The sequence below is a fragment of the Anabrus simplex genome, chromosome 1 (assembly GCF_040414725.1).
Source record: "Anabrus simplex isolate iqAnaSimp1 chromosome 1, ASM4041472v1, whole genome shotgun sequence".
Taxonomy (NCBI): domain Eukaryota; kingdom Metazoa; phylum Arthropoda; class Insecta; order Orthoptera; family Tettigoniidae; genus Anabrus; species Anabrus simplex.
Window position 1 is genome coordinate 1,233,032,340 of NC_090265.1, and position 23,418 is coordinate 1,233,055,757.

Genomic DNA, 23,418 nt, shown 5'->3' on the forward strand with positions numbered 1-23,418 from the left:
TGATTGATTGATTGATTGATTGATTGATTGATTGATTGATTGATTGAGCTAGAGTGATAGGATAGGATTATTTTTCCTTTGCTACTGTTTTAACGTCGCACTAACTCAAATATATTTTCGGCGACGATAAGATAGGAAAGGGTTAGGGCAGCAAAAGAAGCGACTGTAGTCGTTACAGCCACGGCATTAGCCTAGTGTGAAAATGAGAAAACCTAGAAAACCGTCTTCACGTCTGTCAATCTATTTTTTCCCGAATGCAAGTAGCCTACTCAGTAACGCGCCCCGTACAAAGGAGCCGAATTGTGCGGAAAAGTGAGGTTCTGGCACAAATAAGGGGAAGCAGTACCGGACTCAGCCAGGGGCTCCATGGTAGCCAACCCACTCTCGTGGTGTTAACTTATCCCCTTTGCATCGCCTCTTACGACAAGCTGAGGATACCGTGGATGTAATTTCCAGCTCACCTTCGGGATGAGACACAAGACAATCTCAGCTGACTCTGGCATTGCTTCCGTTTAGATTCCCTCCGTACTCAGAGGCTTATCCAATCGGGTTCGAGAACTGATGAAAACGAAGATAAGTAATCGTAGAGCATCGAGAATGTCGCTCTTCAGACTGTCACGTTCAGTTCTGGCGCCTGATAACCGGTTGAGTCGAATGATCTGTCACGTTCCCTGCTGCCGAGTGGAACTGAACACTAGTAGGACATATAGTACAGTTGTTTCTAATGCCTTTCACATTTCTCTGACAGATTTCGTTGTCGAATTTTACTCTTCTTCTTCTTCTTCTTGGCGTTTTACTTGATGTAGATCTGGCCGCGTAGTACGGTTTGTTGTATGTTGGTGAAAATATGTGTGTAAGATACGTTCGAATCCAACCATCGGCAGCCGTGAAGATAGTTTCCCATGGTTTCACATTTTCAAACCTGGCAAATGCTGGAGTTGTATCTATTTTAAGGCCACGACCGCTAAATTCCAAATCCCAAACCTTTCTCATCCATGCGTCGCTGTAAACCTTCCATGTGTTAGTGCGACGTTAAACTACGAGCAAAACAAATATATTAATAAAAACACAAAGCACCCAGTTACCGATCTAGAAAAACTATCAATATACCGTTTAAATCCCCGACATACCTGTAAATCGCACCCGGGACCTTCTGAACTGGAGGCTAATACGCTAGTCACTCAGCCAAGAAGCGCGACTGTTACTGAACTTGAAGAGCATGTTAAAATAATATTCTAGAAATTAAAGAGTATGCCTTTCATTATTTTGTCTGTCAAAATGTACTTGAATGTCCGTCTATGGGTGATTATTTACTGTGTTAGAAAGCCTTTCCATGGCATATTGTACCGTATCCTGTCTTAAATTCGGCCTAGCACAGAGCATAAGCGCGTGGTTCGTCCGTAGTGGGCAATGAAATCTCTACTAAGTAAAACATAACTTACACTAAGTATATGGACAGGAAATACGTATATATATTGCACCCGTCCGCCTAAGTCACTCGGGTTCAATATATATAAAATTAGTGAATGAGAACATAGGTTATCGGGTATGATAGATTTAACTAAAAACATGAATTTAAATCATACTAAATTAAATAGTCCGCCTCTGTGGTGTAGTAGTTAGTGTGATTAGCTGCCACCCCGAGAGGCCCGGGTTCGATTCCCGGCTCTGCCACGAAATTTGAAAAGTGGTACGAGGGCTGGAACGGGGTCCACTCAGCCTCGGAAGGTCAACTGAGTAGAGGGGGGTTCGATTCCCTCCACAGCCATCCTGGAAGTGGTTTTCCGTGGTTTCCCACTTCTCCTCCAGGCAAATGCTGGGATGGTACCTAACTTAAGGCCACGGCCGCTTCCTTCCCTCTTCCTTGTCTATCCCTTCCAAACTTCCCATCCCACAAGGCCCCTGTTCAGCATAGCAGGTGAGGCCGCCTGGGCGAGGTACTGGTCATCCCCCAGTTGTATCCCTCGACTCAGACTCTGAATCTCCAGGACACTTCCCTTGAGGCGGTAGAGGTGGGAGCCCTCGCTGAGTCCGAGGGAAAAACCGACCCTGGAGGGTAAACAGATTACGAACGAATGAACGAAATAACTAAATCAGATATCAACCAAAGCGAAGAACCGACCACTAAATTGGTCAAAGGGAGTGATACGCACATCTACATGAATTGACATACTTAACAATCATTTAAAAATTAGAAACGGCTAACGAACCCGAGTAATATGAAACCTGTTACATGGAATATGAATAGTTTACCACATTTCATTGGGTTGACTGCCTTGTTAAGTCCCTAGTTCTTTGCCCGGAGGCTCGATCTAAAACCGTTCATGAGATGAGAAAATAATATCCGATACCCTAATAACTGGCCTAATTTGCATATGGCCTACAGTATGTACATTCCGATCACTCGAACACAAATATATAAAACACTTGTTGAGGACTGCGTCTAAATTACCTGTCCAAAGCAACACAGATTCTAATCATACGAGTCCGTACCCATAAGAAAAGGATAAGGACAGAACCTCGCGGTCTCCCCATTACTCAACAAAGGACATCACAACACAAAAGTGCACTGGACACAACATTAAACAACTTCTTCTTATACTACTGCTTTTCCCACACCTGTGGGGTCGCTGGTGCGAACTGTGTAACAAAAGAGGACGTGACCCTGTTTTACGGCCGGATGCCCTTCCTGACGCCAACCTTATATGGAGGGATGTAATCATTATTGCGTGTCTCTGTGGTGGTTGGTAGCCTGGTATGTTGTCTGAATATGTAGAGGAAAGTGTTGGGACAAACACAAACACCCAGTCCCCTGGTCAGAAGAATTAATCAGACGCGATTAAAATCCCCGACCCAGCCGGGAATCGAACCCGGGACCCTCTGAACCGAATGATTCAACGCTGACCATTCAGCCAATTAACACAACAATAAGCAATACAATATAAATATACATACATCACACCTGCAAAATAAAACACACACAAAATATGCACTGAAGTTGATAAAGGTGCCAAATTTCAATCCCAACATACTAAGGCTCCGAAGATTTGCACGTCTCACAAAGACACAGCATTACCGCATACCTCGACACGGCAGAGGACATCAGCTGGTTAGCAAGAGACATTTAAATAACTGAGGCTTGTGGTAGGCATTTCATGGTGATGAAGGTATCTATTGTAAAGAATTTCACTCACTCTGGTCCGCCCTCAGCAAACAGGACGCGGGGCTTTTCTCTATCTTGGAGACAATTATCTCGTCGGGGCTTGGCCGACCTGCTTGGTGCTGCATAATAGCACAAAATTCTCACTGACAAATATAGCTCACAGCCTGTACATCCTCGTATAAAAACAGGCCGGCTTATCAATACATGACTCCAAATAAAGCACCATGGCTTTCACATCTTTTCTTTTAACATTTCAGCCCCGCAAACATCTCGCGGCAATTCTAGCCTCACATATAAAGGATCCTTGGTTCGATGACCGTTGCATTCATAAATTTTCCTACCACCTCATTGAAGACCCTGTTCTATTCCGACGTTGAAATAACTCCCCCGTTACATCCCATTGCAACTGAAAATTCATGCGTCATGCATAGAAACATCCTGGCCTTATGCTGTCAGTAGTCTACTCCCTAATGGCACTCTGCCCAATAGGTATTATGAAGGAAATTCCCAACCTCTCTATCACAAATCAACACATAGGGGAATAAACTAATAATAAATAATGCACGCATCTATATCTAACGTTTTCTGCCCCTTGTTCCATCTAATTTATATATAACACTGAACATGCATGCAGCCCTGAACGTATTTAATTTTACTTAAACTGAGCAAAGCAAATGCCGCACTGGCTTACATTTAACAATTTATTAATTTGTTTTAGATAGGCCCTAACTAGTGCATCAATGTTAATTCACATGCGTATAGAACAAGAGGACTTTACTTAGCAGTCATTTCCCCATCAGCGGCGAATCACATGACCGCTATGTCATGCGTGCCTAGCCCATGATGACGGCACTCAGCACAGGGATGAAGGTCCTCGCCTCGAGTCCTGAATACACCATGGTTGTCGTCTGCTTGGTCCTGGTCGTGTCTGAAATTGTGGAATAATTTCAGAACATTTACTTCACCGCTTAGCGTGATCGTACACAAGACTACAACCTTAATTGAGCAGCTGTTGTCTATAGCCACCGCTCAGAGATGAGTCCCAATACGTGCGGCACTAATTACGGGAACCAGTCCGGTTGTAGCCAGTCCTTGACAGCTGTTATGTTTTACACGGCTCGCACACGTTATTATCACGATCCGTGTACGCGTTATAAATGTTTGCACGACTTAATATCGTCACTAGCTCTTGTGAACCAACTCACGGCGATTTTACAATAGTGTGACACTACAGTTTCACAAATGAATGTATCTAATAAGCTCGCGAATTACGCCACGCCACACTTGACGTTTCAGAACAACGAATGAGTATCAAGTGAGACATTGAGCGCACAACTGACTAAGAAACAAGTGAATATGTCAAACAGAACCAACTGATAATCTAAGAATCAAGTGAGACTAAGAGTCAAGTGAGAGCGCTTCCTCCCTTGCGGCAGCTTTTATAGCCTTGAGAGGACGCCGGTCTCGAGGTGAATCAGCGTCTAACAACCCGTTCTCCTTTGTGACAGCCTTCCAGATGTCAACGGCCACTCCTGCAAATACACACCTCTCTCAATTCAGCACAAGTAAATAATATTATCGAATCCTGGCATTCGATATTTCTGTTCTTAATTATATGTGGTCTCAGATCTGTTGAATTTAGCATAGTGGGGGATTTATTGATTTAAATTCAGATGCTTCCAGCCCTGGGAAAGAGATGTTTGTCAACCTGTGACAATTAAACTGTAGATCCCCTCGTTTAAATCTCACCCACTCCAGGTTGCTGCGCTTGGGCTTGGTGGCATAGTAGGGGTCTGCACGAATGAAATCGCGGCTCGTGGTGACGTCACCTCTCAGGTCGGAAGATTAGTTACGGTGAAGGAGATGCTCGGAGAAGTGAGGGGGTTGGCGGCCGTGGCCTATACTTGGAACTCTCTCGGCATTCGCCTTAGTGCAGGAGAATGGAAAACTACGGAAAACCATTCTCAAGACAACCGAAGGTTGGGGCCAGCCATGAGGTCCAACTCTGTACCGACTCCCGATTGCAGAGGCGTAGAACCACGTTCCACGTTCGTGGCCACCCCTCCTCTGCTCGGTTGACCGGTCACAGTGAAGAGCTGTTGGACCACGGACCAGCCGCGGCCGTCTATGGGCCTAGACCCACTCGGCATCTACCGACCTTGGTTAATTCCGATAACTCAGGGGCTGAGTGTATGAGTGCCGTTTTCGTCTGCGAGTGAGATTTTCGAATTTCGAAATGAGCTAGGAAAATTTATCACTTTAGTGATTGTTAGATACTATATTATGGCGACATAATTTTAATATGACGACACCCAAATCATGTATGATCAAGAAACCCGTAACAACACAATCCATATAACAAAACGTGAAAAAATGATCATGAAGTTCAGAAAATCAATACTCGAGAGGAAATTTGAACCAATCAGAGAAGTTGTTGGTAAGCGAACAGGACTTCTGAAGTGTAAAGTGCCATTTTCTGTATACTTTTGAGTGTGTAAATAAATCAATTTCATCATAGTATGGAATAAATACAAGGGATGTATATAAAGTAGTGGCGCTATTGATAGAACGCAATATTTAACGAACTGATAAGTACAATTGCATTACATTTCCTCAATGAAGTCACCAGCCAAATGTCGGAAAGCTGTTAGGGACCGTTGAAAACGCTTTCTCTGTCGATGACAGCGAAGGAGTGCCCTACTGCGCGGAGTACAGATGCGACGTCTGGAAATCGGTGGCTTCGGAGTGGTTCTTTCAACTTCCAAAACAGAAATTTCTGTGGACGTGGCGAACCTGGGTGACGTTATTCATTCGATTGACGCTTTCATTCAGCCTCGTAGGCTCGTACCTAGTCTCATCACCATCATTTTCTTTTTTATCGGTTTACACTCCAGGGTCGGATTTTCCCTCGGACTCAGCGAGAGATCCCACCTTTACCGCCTCAAGGGCAATGTCCTGGAGCTTCAAACTCTGCGGTCGGGGATTCAACTGGGGAGGATGACCAGTACCTCGCCCAGGCGGCCTCACCTGCGGGGGGATTGGAAGGGATATACAAGGAAGAGGGAAGGAAGCGGCCGTGGCCTTAAGCTAGGGATCATCCAGGCATTTGCCTGGAGGAGAAGTGGGGAACCACGGAAAACCACTTCCAGGATGGCTGAGGTGGGAATCGATCCCACCTGTACTCAGTTGAACTCCCGAGGCTGAGTGGCCCCGTTCCAGCCCTCGTACCACTTTTCAAATTTCGTGGCAGAGCCGGGAATCGAACCCGGGCCTCTGAGGGTGGCAACTAATCACACTAACCACTACACCACAGAGGCGGGCCTAGTCTCATCAATGCCTACAGTACGCTGCAGGAATGCGTCTCCTTCGTTATGGTATCTGTCCAGGTGGATGCTAATCAGTGCATACTGGTGCCATTTCTGTACGTCGGTGAGTTGATTTTGGACTCAATCGGATGCATTTTTCCTCAAGCTAAGACACTTCATCAGTATGTGCCACACCGTTTGATGACTGAGACCGCCGGGCTGAGTGGGTCAGACGGTTGAGGCGCTAGCCTTCTGATTCCAACTTGACAGGTTCAAACTTGGCTCAGTCCGGTGGTATTTTAAGGAGCTCAAATACATCAGCCTCTTGTCGGTAGATTTACTGGCACGTAAAAGACCTCCTGCGGGAGTAAATTTCAACACCTCTGCGTCTCCGAAGTTGTACAAGTAGTTAGTGCAACGTAAAGTAATTAACATTATTAACACTCATGATAGGTGAGACCAACTACGGATAATTCTCGGGCACTCCATGGGTGGTCTACGGAAACGAGACAACTCACGATGTCAATTTGTTCGAGGAATGGGCGGCCGACCTGTGCGATTTAAATCCGCAGCCTCATTCCGAAACCTCTTGACCCATCGTGTAACCGTCCTTCACGTAATCCTCGATAACATTCTGTTGAATTTTTGCTACGGGCAACCTCGACCGCGGATTGCCTTTTGTAAACATGCTTTGGTTCTTTTTTTGCTATTTTGCTTTACGTCGCACCGTCACAGATAGGTCTTATGGCGACGATACAGTAGGACGGGAAAGGCCTAGGAATTGGAAGGAAGCGGCCGTGGCCTTAATTAAGGTACAGCCCCAGCATTTGTCTGGTGTGAAAATGGAAAACCACGGAAATCCATCTTCAGGGCTGCCGACCGTGGAGTTGGAACCCACTATCTCCCGAATGCGAGCTCACAGCTACGCGCTCCTAACATGTTTTGGAGCGGTAAATGAAAATGAAATGACGTATGGCTTTTAGTGCCGGGAGTGTCCGAGGACAAGTTCGGTTCTTCAGATGCAGGTGAATTCATTTGATACCCGTAGGCGACCTGCGCGTTGTGATGAGGATGAAATGATGATGAAGACGACACAGTGGAATTAACCAATTACTGTTAAAATTCCCGACCCTTCCGGGAATCGAACCCGGGTCCCCTATGACCAAACGCCAGCACGCTAACCGGAGCGGTGAAATCGACACTCTTCACGTCAACGCCACATTCCCAACTGGATGCCCGTCCAATGCACGAACTGCACATCGACAACAGCGCTATCTGACCGCCCCCATATTCTATTCGCGCATGCCCGATCTCCTGCGAGTGTCTAGACTACGTTGCTGCTACTTTGCTTACAGCCCTCGTACGATTTTCACCACTGGAGCATTATTTGGTATCACATTCTTCCTGTCTGACATAAACTGACCTTGCCTGAAGTAGTTTACCACGTACAGTCGTTTATCAGTATCTTAGAGCTGCTGATAACGTAGTCATGGCGTACTGATAATCAAAAGTATCTTCTACCGAAGCTATATATATATCACGTGAAATGACATTAGAAGCTTAGAGTGGCAAACGACAGGCTCAGGTAAGCTAGCCAACTACTCTTCATCATTGATAATTCTAAGCATACTATGAATTAAATAACTAATATTTACCACTCTAAGAAGATCTGATTGCCATTATTTTTCGTCTTGTAAAGAGTGAGAATGGGTTACTTCAATTGTGTATTCAGTTCGAAAGTTATTCCACATTCTCACTGTAAGAGGAAGATATTGGGGAAATATTTTCTCAGAGTCATGCTTTAAAACGTCCGGTTGAATTTCTCGATGGCAGAGTGTTGGTCGTGAGGGCTCAAGGTTCCGGAATTCATGAATGAAAGTATGTGTACAACATTTAGATCACGACTCCTTAGAACAATACTAAGTAATCGATTCACTTCAAATTTTACAGTTCAGAGTATAATACACTCTAATATTCTTAATTCGAGCGGAACCTTCGTGGCTCAGACGGCAGCGCGCCGGCCTCTCACCGCTCGATACCGTGGTTCAAATCCCGGTCACTCCATGTGAGATTTGTGCTGGACAAAGCGGAGGCGGGACAGGTTTTTCTCCGGGTACTCCGGTTTTTCCTGTCCTCTTTCATTCCAGCAACACTCTCCATTCTCATTTCATATCATCTATCATTCATTAATAAATCACTTTGGGAGTGGCGACCCCATCGTACTAATAGCCTATATCTGCTTCATTCATTACATCTCTGACCCGGTCTAGACTGGATAACTTGTTGTAGGTTTTCATTTTCATTCTTAATTCGAAGCCCAAGTGACACCCAACACATTTGAAATAGCTCATCACAAATTCTTAACTTGGGAGTAGGGGTTGGCGACCACGGGGCCCTAAGCTGCGTCCTTGCATTACTTTTACTTAATTGTGCCAGGCTTCTTACTTTCATCTATTCTATCCGACCTGCCTTGGTCAACTCTTGTCTTTTTCAAATCCCGACAGTAATAGGTTTGCGAATCCTAGATTCTTTATTTGGCCGATACCTTCATTTTTCAAAATATTGGACCCCTTCCATTGGTTTCCACTGATCAGTATTGATAGATGATGGTTACCCAGTTCTACTTCCTCTTAAAACAATAATCACCACCACTACAACCATTTCCATATTAATCATTAGATTCTTTATTTGGCCGATTCCTTCATTTTTCAAAATATTGGACCCCTTCCATTGTTTTCCACTGATCAGTATTGATAGAGGATGGTTACCCAGTTCTACTTCCTCTTAAAACAATAACAACCACCACCACAACCATTTCCATATTAATCAGTGATGTTTTACAATGTTATTCAATTTACCAAACTGGATAAACGATAACTCGATGGTAAGTGCGTTAGAGTGGTTAGCAGTATACCCATCCACGTTTGGCCCCGCGAATTAACCAGGTACTCATTTCCGGTTTAGACTCAATGGAACCCAGTGCGGACTATATGCCGCTTCAGAGGTTGAGGTTTAGCTGCTAAATTTTTCGATTTCGTGACGGGAATTCACCCTTGTAGGTGAACCGAGCATACCTATATCCCTCAGCTAGGCAACCCATATGACGAAATTATTAAGGTCATATGAGAAATTTCAAATATTTCTTCTACACAATTATTGAATATAGAACGAACGAATAAAAGATATAAAAACTCAGAAAAAAGGGACAAAAATTCCAAATATAAATTTGTATTTGCTCGTAAAACGACATTACACAGGAAACTATTTTAGTTTTTTTTGTTGCTAGTTTACGTCCCACCGATACTGACAGATCTTATGGAGAGGATGCGACAAGAAAGGACTGGACTGGGAAGGAAGTAACCAAGGCCTTAATATACGTACAGGTCCCAGCATTTGCCTGGTGTGAAAATGGGAAACCATAGAAAACAATGTTCATGACTACTGACATTGAGGTTCGAACTAACTAAATCCCGACAAGTACGTGAAGCAAACCGCGTAGCCAACTTGCTCGGTAAAAAATATATTGGTGAATTTGATTTTTAATACAACACAGAATGTTTCAGCAGATCTCGTTTACTGTACATGCTGAAATCGTATTTAATGGAATGTCAAAAGAACCTTCTTCCACCCTTCAAAAAATCCCATTATCTCAGCAGGGTTTGATCATGATCCCAAAAAGGTAAATTACCTCATGAGCCAAAAATGTCACGTACACTTTAAATTATCGACGTGGTGTGAAAGAAAAAGTGCAGGAATTTCATGAAAACAACCATTAAAGTATTGGATGGAAGATGGGCATAACCACGATTGCATATTTGATGCTTGCAAGTTTCCTAGCCTTTATTAGATGGTGAACCGGGGAGATGCATGGTATAGGGAACAGTTAACCCGGGGAAGGAAGCCAAGCAATACGGCTAAGAAAGTCATCGCACTGATGTAACACTCCAATATCTGTAGACCATCTGTCTGGGTAGCAGTAATATCTACGGGCGAAAGGAATGGCGGAGGGGTGCAACAATAATATCACTATTGGTATTAGAAGGGAGGAAGTGATGGTATGGTGAAGTGACAGCTTTCTTTTTCAATGTCTGTTGCAGTGTAACGCCAACTTCTCCTAAGATAGAATGCAGAAATTGGACAATGTCAGCGCTGTCAATATTAACCTCAAGAGAAGGCTCCGATGGCAGCAGTACGTAGCAGCTAGTTTGGGTGAGTATTGATACGTTTTCTTCTTCTTCTTCTTCTTCTTCTTCTTCTTCTTCTTCTTCTTCTTCTACTACTACTACTTCTTCTTCTAATAATAATATTAATAATAATAATAATTACATATAATTATATTATATAATTAATCTATTTGTTCCGAGGTATCTGTGGAACAGCAGAGGTGAAAGAAGGTGCAGGGGTGAATGGGTCTAACTACAAGTGCCAAGAAAAGAAAAAAAATTAAAACTTAAACTGAAGGTTATATTTCCTTTTTTTTTAATTCAACTTTAGCAAATTTTATAACAATGAAAAGTTAGGTAAAATGACAAGGCTTTAACCAAAACAAGAAAATCCAAAATTTAGAGACAATTTAACAATATGGGCTTCAAGCCCCACGTTTTACATTTTCTGAGCTCTCAGCTCACAAACACATATTTACCAAAGGACAGAAATCCCCTAATGACATGGAGCACTTGGTCCCACCTAGCAATGTCAAGCCTCCTAGAGGCACATATCCAAATACTTAAAAGAGCTGACCCGCTCTCAGTTTTCCAAGCCTATAAAGGCAATACCAGGCTTTACACTAAATTGCCATTAAGGCACAACTTACACAAAATGAAACGGGGGTATCTTGTACCCAACCTACTGGGCCTTAGTAGAAAAAAGAATAGGTTAAGTAAATGGCCCAAAATCCGAAACTGAATGGAGGCTTGAATTTGCACTCCTAGATGAAACTTCTTAAAACCTAAGAGGCACTAGGCCGATGAAACAGTGGCTATTCCCAAACTATGGAGGTGACTCGTATAATGAATAAATTTAACACATTAAGGAAGAGTAGAAAATCAGTTACCAAAACGTAGTCGCCTCAAGTCAAAATGAAGGGGAGCTCGAGAGGGAAAAGCACTCTCTATCCCCGATTTACAGTTACAGATATATGCAGTTTTTACATAAGCCGGCACAAGTTTACACTTGTAGAAAGGTAGGTTACATTGTAAAAGTTTCGGACCTTTACCGCGGGTTAAACTGCTGAGCTAGCAAGAAATAAAGATGTTAAGCGGCCATTACCTTACTGAAGAACTGCTGCCAGATGGAAGAGGCGCTTCCCGCCTCCAGCTAAACGTCCATACACTATGTTAGATATTGATGAAGCGGCCGAGAGACAAGAAAATCAGCAGTTTTTATACCCTCGGGGAAGGTTCGAGACCTTTCATGAATAATTAAGACACACTCACAGGCTGTTATTGGGTAGCTTACAGTTACACATCAAAATCGAAGAAAAAAGACACGATTGGTCAAAAATTAATTACAGAAATTCTGGATTGGCTAAGTTCAAAACTGGCGGAAGGAAAGATTAATATTGCCAACCCACAAATGAAAGAACTAAATTTAGTAATGACAAAAACGTATGAGTACAAAATTTATTCAAATAAAGTTCCTTCACTTCGCACCAGGGTGCATGATCATAGTTTTTTAGTAGAGACATCTATGAGAGAATGTCGAAATTTCTTGATAAATAGGAAACAAAAACAAGTCGAAATTCATACAGTGACATCTTCAGAGCAAAAGTTTAAGTAGGTCCAGTTTTAAGTTCAGTGTTTCTACCGTAGAGGAGTACTTTAAGGCGAAAAATTCGAATGTGCGGCGTAGAGGTGTACCACCCGGTAGACTATTAATATATAATACCATTAAAATATTGGATGGTAGGTGGAAATTACCACGATTACATATTTGACGCTTGCAAGTTTCCTAGCCTTTATTAGATGGTGAAACGAGGAGATGCATGGTATGGGAAACAGTTAACCCGAAGAAGGAAGCCAAGCAATACAGCTAAGGAAGTCATCGCACTTACGTCACACTCCAATACTTATAATAATATAATATAATATAATATAATATAATATAATATAATATAATATAATATAATATAATATAACAATCACAATCACAATCAGCTAGTTCTAACAATAACTGTTGTCGCCTCTTGAAGTCTAAAACTTAAGGTAAGTATTTAGGAGTTGCTTCCACTTCCATTGATCTTGAACGATGTTTTGCCAATTAACTCCGGCGATTTTTCGGACGTCTTTGTCCCAGCGATCCGGTGACCTTCCTCGCGGTCTCAGTTTATCTCTTGGGCTCCATTCGAGAACAACCTTGGTCCATCCGTCATCCCTTCTTCGGGCTACAGGTACTGCCCATTCCCACTTCAAGGTTGATATTCTCGTTATGATGTCAACGACCTTTGTGACTGCTCTTACGTCATGGGCCCTCTTTCTATCTCTTCTGGTAAACCCAAGCATAGACATCTCAATTCCTCTCTGGGCAGTTCTTAGTTTCCGTTTAGTGAATGCATAGGTCAAGACAGGGATAATGCATTGGCCATGAACTTGCTTCTCTAAGTTTACTGACATGTTGGATTTGAAGACGGTTGAATATCATCCAAATGCCTACCATCCTAATTTGATTTTTCGGAAATGTTTTTGACTTATATCTCCTTTCATGTTGATTTGTTGGCCAAGGTAGATGTATTCACCAACATTTTCAATAGTTATTCCCTCTATCACCACGTTTTCTGAAGTTGCCCACTTGTTATGCATGACCTTTGTCTTGGACATATTAATCTTGAGGCCTACTTGCAGACAAACTAGTACAAGATTGCGTACTTGTGATTGCAGATCTTCCTTATAGTAAGCCAACAATACTATATCGTCCGCAAATCTTCAGTGATTCAGCTTTCTCCCATTGATTCTGATGCCTCGATCTTTCCATTGAATTTTAGATATTTCCATTTCTAAGACTGCAGAGAAGAGCTTTGGTGAGATGGGGTCACCTTGATTTACACCACGCAGAATGGGAAAATCTTCACTTGTTTCACTGACACTAACAAAGGCAGAAGATGATTCGTATAGGCCTATGCCCTTAAGTAGGTTGATGTAGGCTGCTTCTACTCCCTGTTCAGCTAATACCAAAAGGACAGAAGAGTGTCTAACAGAATCAAATGCCTTTTCGAAATCAACAAATGCTAAGCAGAGGGGCAGTTGGTATTCATGCATTCGGCTGATTACTCCCGGTAAAGCAAGTATGTGGTCAGTGGTGCAAAAACCACTCCGGAAACCCGCCTGTTCGATGGGTTGGGCTAAGTTGAGAGTTGAGCTGATTCTATTAGTCAGGATCTTTGTAAAGACTTTGTACAGGACGGCAAATAGGCTGATAGGACGATAGTACACTGTGTTGTGGATATTACCTTTTTTGTGAAGGAGGATGATCTTTGTTTTGTTCCAATACAATATAATATAATATAATATAATATAATATAATATAATATAATATAATATAATATAATATAATCATGTGTAATCTCATGGTGTGAAAATGGGAAACCATTAAAAACAGTGTTCATGACTGCCAGCAGCGAGGTTCGAACCAACTAACCCCCGACAGGTACGCGACCAAACCGCGTATTTAATAATAATAATAATAATAATAATAATAATAATAATAATAATAATAATAATAATAATAATAATAATAATAATAATAATAATAATAATAAAATAAATATTTTATTTGTCTCTCTAACTTTACTTTTCCTGTAAATGCCAGAATGTTGTCCCTCGTGATTTCATTTACGTTTTGGTAAGTTTACTGATTAGTCCGTCTCTGTGGTATAGTGGTTAGCGTGATTAGCTGCCACCCCCGGAGGCCCGGGTTCGATTGCCGGCTCTGCCACAAAATTTGAAAAGTGGTACGAGGGCTAGAACGGGATCCACTCACCCTCGGGAGGTCAACTGAGTAGAGGTGTGTTCGATTCCCACCTCAGCCATCCTGGAAGTGGTTTTCCGTGGTTTTCCACTTTTCATTCAGGCAAATGCCGGGATGGTACCTAACTTAAGTCCACGGCTGCTTCCTTCCCTCTTCCTTGCCTGTCCCTTCCAATCTTTCCATCCCTCCACAAGGTCCCTGTTCAGCATGGCAGGTGAGGCCGCTTGGGCGAGGTACTGGTCATTATCCCCAGTTTTATCCCCGACCCAGATTCTGAAGCTCCAGGACACTGCCCTTGAGGCGGCAGAGGTGGAATCCCTCGCCGAGTCCGAGGGAAAAACCGACCCTGGAGCCTAAACAGACGAAGAAGTAGAAGTGTACTGACTCAAGGCTAGAATATTTGAGTACTGCCCCTCCAAATACTGCCCAACTGACGATCAAACCCGCCAATCTGGGCTCGGATGGGCAGCGTTCTATCGTCTGGACCGTTCCGCCTGGCAAAAAATATTCAGACAATAGTAACGATAAATTAAGTAATTATAAACAATGCCAGAATCAGCTCAATCTTCAAGGTTTCCAGGCATGTATCGCAATGCAGTTCCTCAAGGTTTTCAAATTTTATCCTCAGTAATGTACAGTGGAAAATTTACTCACAATACCGGCAGGGGGAATAAAAAATTATCACTATTTTTTGAAAGAGAAAAGTATTAGATTTTGTGTGAAAGTGATAGATTTAATAAAAAATGAATATTCTTCTGTGAATTGAATCTACTTTCTCTCCAAAGAAAATGGCTTCAGAAAGACGCATGTATCCTCTCGAGTCACCCATTAACCAATGAAAGAGATATAATAGAGTTGAATTTATAGTCACTCTTAGTACCTTTCTTTTCACATAATCCTCTTGAATCATCGTGTAGTTTTAGATCCTGATGTTCGCATCGGATGGCCATTCTCACCAGTATTTTAGCTTGCCAGCCGTATACTGCAAGGAATTATGAATGTGATGAATCAGCTGAGGATAGGACCCTGTATGTGTTTCTAGTGCACATAAATGAAACTGAGACAAACAAATAACCACCGATTACAGAGCAGAGTGAGGGAGCAGATAAGAGGTCAACGCTCCACAGTTCTAAAAGCGTTCCAGCGTCCATGCACTCATACATTGATCCGAATATACTCCCTTGAGACAATTTCTTTCTATAACGAAACCACTGCCTGAAGGACTGAAGGGAGTAGAGCAAGTATAAATTACTGTACGCACTAATACTGCGTTATAAATTACTCCAATTGAATTTTCCTCTATTAGAAATTAATTGAATTTTAGTTAAGGTGTAAAGCTGCGGAATAGATCAGAAAACAAAAACTTTTACGATGTGGAATTCAAACACAGGTCTTTGATTTAGAAAGTCACTTATTGAATTCATGAACTCCCGAATCTCCCATAATTTTAACAAATTTATATTCTTAAAAGAGAGAAAGTCTTGTTTCAAAAGTTTTCAATTTCTGACTGGGAACCGAATCGGTGTTCTTCTCTGTAAACCTAGTATACCTTTACTGCACCAGCTTGACAGCCCCAACATAATAATAATAATAATAATAATAATAATAATAATAATAATAATAATAATAATAATAATAATAATAATGTGGTCACGGTACTGTACAGGTGAGCGAGTGAATGATAATGGATTGTAGGAGTGATATTCTTTTGTGCGTAGATCGTGGTGACAGTTGTATAATAGGTATAGATTACAGGTTAATGTATCTGTAGATACTGTGGTTGACGTGGTTAAGCGCAAAGGATAGCCAGGTGCCCTAAATTTACCACTTAAAACAATAAATAAATAAATAAATAAATAAATAAATAAATAAATAAATAAATAAATAAATAAATAAATAAATAAATAAATAAATAAATAAATAAATAAATAAATTTCTATTGTAAATGAGGTAACCAGTCCGTGTCCAGCAGGTTCTTCCACACAAAGACATCCAACAGTGAATATTGGAACTTTGTTTCTCGAGTGTGCCGATATTTCGAGAGGATTTATTCAAAGCACTCACCAGAATAGGATATTAGTGTTCGAGTCCTGAGAGTGGTCATGTTTTAAAACTCTTTGGATCACATTTATTTCTTGTCATTTTTTGATTCTTCTTCAAAGGATTGGGGCACTCCATCTTTCTCCAATGTTAATATTAAGGGACATAAAAATTGTTACTGATTGATGCTAACAAATCAATGTTAATTTCACAGCCACGTTGGGGGCCTTGTGCAATGGAGCCGTATTGGGGTGGACTGCACCAGTCCTGCCGTATCTTGAACATCACACGTTCGAGCCAGGCCATGACAATTTCACAACTGATGTACCTGTAACAGAAGATGAGGCGTCGTGGATCGGTGCCTTGGCGCCATTCGGAGCGCTGCTTGGCGCGTTACCTGCTGGCCACCTGGCGGACGCGTGGGGCCGTAAGACAATGCTACTTATCCTAGCGGTGCTGTTCCTCGTTGGGTGGCTCATCATCGCTGCAGCACAACAATCGGTGAGTGAATTCATGACTCCTTCTCACTTCAAATTTTAGTTCCTACTAGGTAAGGTAAGGGTGTATTCTGCCCGAAGGCAGGTCCGAACCTCCGCAGAGGTGTGCCTGAGCCGGAGTTTACGTGCTGTAGAGTGGCCAGTTCGTTTCCACTCCTCCATTCTCTTACCGCCACCAACAGCGCGTGGCAACCCATCCAAATCTTGACCACGCCCAATGTTGCTTAACTTCGGAGATTTCACAGGATCCGGTGTTTCAACACGGCTACAGCCGTTGGCAGTTCCTAGTAGGTGGGCATATAAAATAAAATTCTGCTTGTCGGAGCACAATAGTGTGCCTAGTGACATCATCAAAATCACCTCCAGTTTCGTGTTTTCTGAAATATTGGACACCTTTTCATTTAAAAAAGGTCACATCTCTTTATTCTTTATAGAAAGAGATGTGTATTTTGCCCCAAATAGTTTCAAATCTATTACACCGCACTCTGCTGAAATTCGTTATCTCATGGTATCAGACTTTATAAACAAGAAAATAAGTTATGGGAGGCTATGGACTTAGGTAACAGACACGAATATTTAAGTGAATGATGTATCGTAACTAATGAAATACAAAGTAGACAAATTAACTCATGTACTGTTTTTTCCTTGACACAAATTTGATTAAATACAGGTCTATAATAACTGAAGTAAGGTACAAAAGGCATTTTGAACGTGCGTACTGCCCCACGTTTCACAGTAGACTGACACCTGAAAAAAAAAAGAAACTGGCGTATATAGATTGCAATCATTTGTTAAATTTTTGGTAAAAAGTAAACTCGCGTCCTCATCCCGAGGTGGTACAGCTCTTTTCAGGCACACCCCAATGGAGGTGAGCTGCATGAATCATTTCGACCACATACCAGCCCTCCTGCCATTCTTAAATTTCTGGCAGTACCGGGAATCGAACCTGGGCCCCAGAGGACGGCAGCTAATAACACTAACCGTTACGCTACGGAGGTTACTAAATTGTTGGTGGAAGTAACCAACGGAAATTATATGCAATATTGTTCAATATGTCCTTTCTCACACCTTTCAGCGATATGTAATGTTAGTACGTAGCTACCTTACTTTCAAGTTCAATTGAGATGTATCGAAGGACTTCCTTAGTAGATAGAGGGTGAACTTTGATCCCCTGTATTTCGCACACAAACGACCAATATTAATTCATTTTACAATTTGCTTTACGTTGCACAGACACAGATAGGTCTTACGGCGACGATGGGATAGAAAAGGGTTAGGAGAGGGAAGAAAGTGACCGTTGCCTTAATTAAGGCCTGGTGCGAAAATGAGAAACTATGGAAAACCATCTTCAGGGATGCCGACATTGGGGTAGTAACCCACTATCTCCCGAATACAAGCTGTCAGATTCGTGACTCAAACCGTGCAGCGATTTGCTCGGTGATATTAATTCTGCTCAAGCTGTTGCAACATTGAACTTTTCACATTCAACGACCTTGTTCATTTCAACATCTTAATAACTGGGAAAATTATACACTGAACACGATTGCCAAAAGGATGTCTCACGCGACCTTGCAGCAGAATCTCCTATACCATGTACGAAAGTATGAATTCTTCATCAAAAGAGATTTTCATTCCATGATACTCTATAACGCAATCTATTTGCATACGATGTTATCAGTATTTAGAAGAGAACTATGTAAATCTCAACGTTTTATTCATACTTTGGCCAGACATAGGACTGCCTGACTTTTGAGAAAAGGTGTAGGGATAAACCACTAGCCTCCACTGATACCCTTTCCATTTTCAGCACAGGAGTACCTACTATGGCACAGAGAATGACATAACAAAGTCCAGATTTTGCACTATCAAATGTGAAATTTGAGAGCGCGAACAATTACTGCAGCTGTCTCCCATACAGATGAAGGATCTGTCAGAGAAAGACTGCAAGGTACTTTGGGCAAACGATTAATCATAAACTCAAATAAAGGTGTTTTTACAGAATTTTCAAAATATCACATTACAATACATGGCCTCAGTGACCACAATGTCAACCTTCGTAGTGTAACGGTTAACACTATTATCTGCCATCCTCGGGAGTTTGGGTTCGATTCTGTGTACTGCCACACATTTATGATTGACAGGAGGGCTGGTACGTTGTAGATACAAAAGGCACAAGCAGCTCACCTTTACTGAGGTTGTGCCTAACCTTGGCACGAGAACACGAATTTACTGAGTTCCTCAATGGATAAACTACAGTATGCCGAACAAGTGCAGTTTGGGCCACGTAGCTATCAGCTTGCATTCAGCAGACAGTTGGTTCGAACCCCAATGTCGGCAAACCTGAAGATGGTTTTCCTTTCCACTCCTATTCTTTCCTATACCATTGTCGCCATAAGACCTATCTGTGTCGTTGCGACGTAAAGCAAATGTTTAAAAAAGTAAAAGAGGAGAAACTACAGTAGGCCTATTGAACGGAGCCTATCAGGGCTGTTCTGCCATGAGGAAAGGGCGGGGGGGGGGGGTTACAATTAAATTTCCTATAAATATATTCATATCTTTGTTGAAGAAACTAAACCACCGGGCGAGTTGGCCGTGCGCGTAGAGGCGCGCGGCTGTGAGCTTGCATCCGGGAGATAGTAGGTTCGAATCCCACTATCGGCAGCCCTGAAAATGGTTTTCCGTGGTTTCCCATTTTCACACCAGGCAAATGCTGGGGCTGTACCTTAATTAAGGCCACGGCCGCTTCATTCCAACTCCTAGGCCTTTCCTATCCCATCGTCGCCATAAGACCTATCTGTGTCGGTGCGACGTAAAGCCCACAGCAAAAAAAAAAAAAAAAAAAAGAAACTAAACCTCATATGCTACAATGCTCTTCCTATCTATTATTTTCCTGAAGACTGGTCACGCATCTCAGCCACACATGGATATTCAGTCCATCAGAAGAATTTTCTTCTTCTTCTTCTTATGTACATGTTTACCCTCCAGGATCGGTTTTTCCCTCGGACCCAGCGAGGGATCCCACCTCTACCGGCCCAAGGGAAGTGTCCTGGGGCTTCAGACTCTGGGTCGGGGATACAACTGGGGAGTATGACCAGTACCTCGCCCAGGCGTCCTCACCTGCTATAATGAACAGGAGCCTTGCGGGGGATGGGAAGATGGGAAGGGATAGACAAGGAAGAGGGCGTGGCCTAATGTTAGGTACTATCCCGTCATTTGGCTGGAGGAGAAACGGGAAACCACGGAAAACCACTTCCAGGATGGCTGAGGTAGGAACCGAACCCACCTTTGAGTGAGGCTGAGTGGACCTCCTTCCAGCCCTCGTACCACTTTTCAAATTTCGTGGCAGAGTCGGGAATCGAACCCGGGCCTCCGGAGGTGGCAGCTAATCACACTAACCACTACACCACAGAGGCGGACGAACAATTTCGTTTGTAATCATTTTCTTCAGTTTCCTATGCGTATGCGTAAAGGAAAATTAACCTTACCGTACTGTTGTAATATTTGTTTGAGCGATAAATTTACTCACTCCTACAGTATACTGTATTTAATGTTCTTTTTATTTTACACTTTCGCATAGGAAATGACGAAATGATCAAGCGAATACTGGACCCTTTTAAGAATAGAATTCCTTGAGGTTGTTTGTCATACTGTTATCTACTTTGTTCGACAAATAATGAACGATATAGGCCTACTAGGTCTCTTTTAAAATAGAGTTCCTTGAACGTGTTTTTCTTTACCCTTATCTATATCGTTATCTATATTGTTTGTCAAATAACTGTCCTTTGGTTATATTTACTTGAATGTTTAAAAACATTTCTTTACAATTTTGTATACGTCGTTCCGAAACGGATATGTTTATGATGACGATGGGATAGAGAAAGGCGAGGAGTAGGAAGGTAGCATCCGTGGCTTTGATTAAGGTACAGCCCCAGCAATTGCCTCGTGTGAAGATGGGAAACAACGGAAATCCATCTTGGGGGCTGCCGACAGTGAGTTTCGAACCCACTATCTCCCGAATGGAAGCTGACAGCCACGTGATACAAACCACGTGGCTACTCGCTCAGTTTGAATTTGTTTGTCTTCACTCTTATATGCAATGCTTGCCAAATATTAAAGTACATTTGGAATAGACTTTCAGCTAATTAGACCGTGTTTGGTAAATATAGTTGAAGGGATGTTACGGGCGGAAAAATGCGGACACCGTGGGATCCGAACCACACCGCATTCCTATTTCGCAACCGATGCTCCTGGGTCTGATTCTAGTGTTGGTTCCTTCCACAGATCCTTCCGATATTGTGCATAGAAGACCCTCATGTCTTAAAATACGCTGCCTGACCAAAGAGTTTAAGCACCCAGAAGAAATGGTTGGACGCCAATGTACGAGTAACTTCCTACACGTACACACCATCGCATCGACGGGTATGGAAATGATTAGAGTTGCAGTTTTCTGTGACAGGTAGAAGGAACACCAGAGTGCAATTTTTTTTACAGTCGGCTTTACGTCACACCTGCACAAATAGGTCTTATGGCGACGACGGGATAGAAAAGGCCTAGGAGTGGCAAGGAAGCGGGCGTGGCCTTAATTAAGGTACAGCCCCAGAATTTGCCTTGTGTGAAAATGGGAAACCACGGAAAACCGTCTTCAGGGCTTCGAACCCACTATCTTCCGGTTGCAAGCTCACCGCACTGCCAACTCGCGCGGTCCAGAGTGCATTAGTGTTGTTCGTGTTTAGCGTCAGATGTTGAGTGATCTCTGTGAAGGACACGGGGATGCTGCGTACTCGTGGGAGACAGCGTTATCAGCACCTGACAGAGTTTGAAACTGGCCTCATTGTGGGTCTCTACTTAGCCAGCTCTTTGAATCGTGCAATATCCAGATTTGTGGGGTATTCTGACATGACAGTGGCCCGATGTTGGACATCATAGGAACGTGAGGGCAGGCATACTCGTCGTCAAGGTTGATTACGTCTGACTACCAAAAGGGAGGATCACCGTATTGTTCTCCAACCACATGGTAACCCCTTCACATCTGCGCCTGCTATCCGACAACAAGTTATGGACTCTCTGCATCATTCTGTGTCATCCCGCACTATTGGTCGGAGACTAGCAGCAGCCGAAAGTGGGAATTACCGTCCAATTTGTCGGCTACCGTTAACACCACAACACAAACGACTGCGTGGTGCCGTGACCGGGTAGCATAGACTGCTGATGAATGGCGTCGCATTGTATTCGGCGATGAATCGCTGTTCTGCACTACTCCGGATATGGCGGTGACCTGGGGAGAGGTCCCATTCTTTCGTAGTTTTGGAGAGGCACAGCGGTGTTACTTCTAGCGTCTTGGTTTGGGGTATGACTTCAGGTCACGGCAGATAGTGACTGAGGGACCTCTGAGGCACAATGGTTCGTCACGGACATCCTGTATCCTCATGTGTTACCTCTCATGCAACAGTATAGTGGCGCAATTTCTCAATAGGGCAATGCTCCTTCACACATGGCACGTGTCTTTATAAACTGTCTGCGTGATATTGAGGTACTCCCGTAGCCAGGAAGATCTCCAGATCTGTCTCCGAATGAACATGTGTGGGACCAGCTCGGACGTCAAATACGTCCCAGTGCCAGTATCCAGGATATCAAGGACCAGTTACAACTGTTGTGGGCAGCTTGCCTCAGGAGAGAGTGCAACGTCTTTATGACACCCTTCCAAACCGAATCAGTGTATGTATCCATGTCAGAGAGCGTGCACCGTTTCAGATAATCGGGTTCGTACTGCCAAGTTCTTTGTAAATATGACTCGATTTTTAAATCACTAAAATAACATCACATACCCTCTCAACACGTAAAGTTTCACTTCGTTTCCTCCTACCTTTCTCGGTGCTTAAGAGCTTTTCTCAGACAGGTCCCATCCTAGTGTGACTTCTCCATTTTAGTGTTTTCTACAAGTATGGTACCACCGTTATTCGAATGCTCCAATTCTCTTATTCCCGTCCACGCCAAGGGTGCATGTCTCGCTCCCGTACAGCATGACATTCCAAACGAATATCTTTATTAGCAAAATGTTGGTATTTCTTGGTATTTATTGAAGGCTAACTTAGCTTGGTTTATTCTGCTTATTGTGTTCGGCTCCATGGCTAAATGTTTAGCGTGCTGGCCTTTGGTCACAGGGGTCCCAGATCTGATTCCCGGCAAGTTCAGGAATTTTAACTATAATTGGTTAATTCCACTCGAATGGGGGCTGAGTATATGATTGTATCATCATAATTATTTCATCCTCATCATGACGCGCGGGTCGCCTACGGGAGTCAGATAAAAAGATCAGCATCTGGAGAGCCGAACTTTTCCTCGAACACTCCCCGTGCTAAAATCCATACGCCATACCATTTCATTTTCTGCTTACTACCTCCCTTGTACTGAGCACATCGAATGCTATCTTACTGCCAAGGCAAATGAATTC

The 23,418-nt window shown here is 42.8% G+C and overlaps 1 protein-coding gene across 2 annotated transcripts in view; it reads left to right on the forward strand.

Annotated features, from left to right (window-relative positions):
• LOC136858219 (facilitated trehalose transporter Tret1) overlaps positions 1–23,418 on the forward strand; it is a 49,277-nt gene that overhangs the window by 20,831 nt on the left and 5,028 nt on the right. The window contains exons 1-3 of one of the 2 annotated variants that reach the window (XM_067137607.2): positions 8,032–8,053; positions 10,566–10,677; positions 16,685–16,971. In XM_067137607.2, the coding sequence (XP_066993708.2) occupies positions 10,593–10,677; positions 16,685–16,971 (372 nt within the window). In that variant the 5' untranslated portion in view covers positions 8,032–8,053; positions 10,566–10,592. Of the gene's footprint in view, positions 1–8,031; positions 8,054–10,565; positions 10,678–16,684; positions 16,972–23,418 lie in introns of those variants that run through there. The other variant, XM_067137606.2, reaches the window with a different exon arrangement.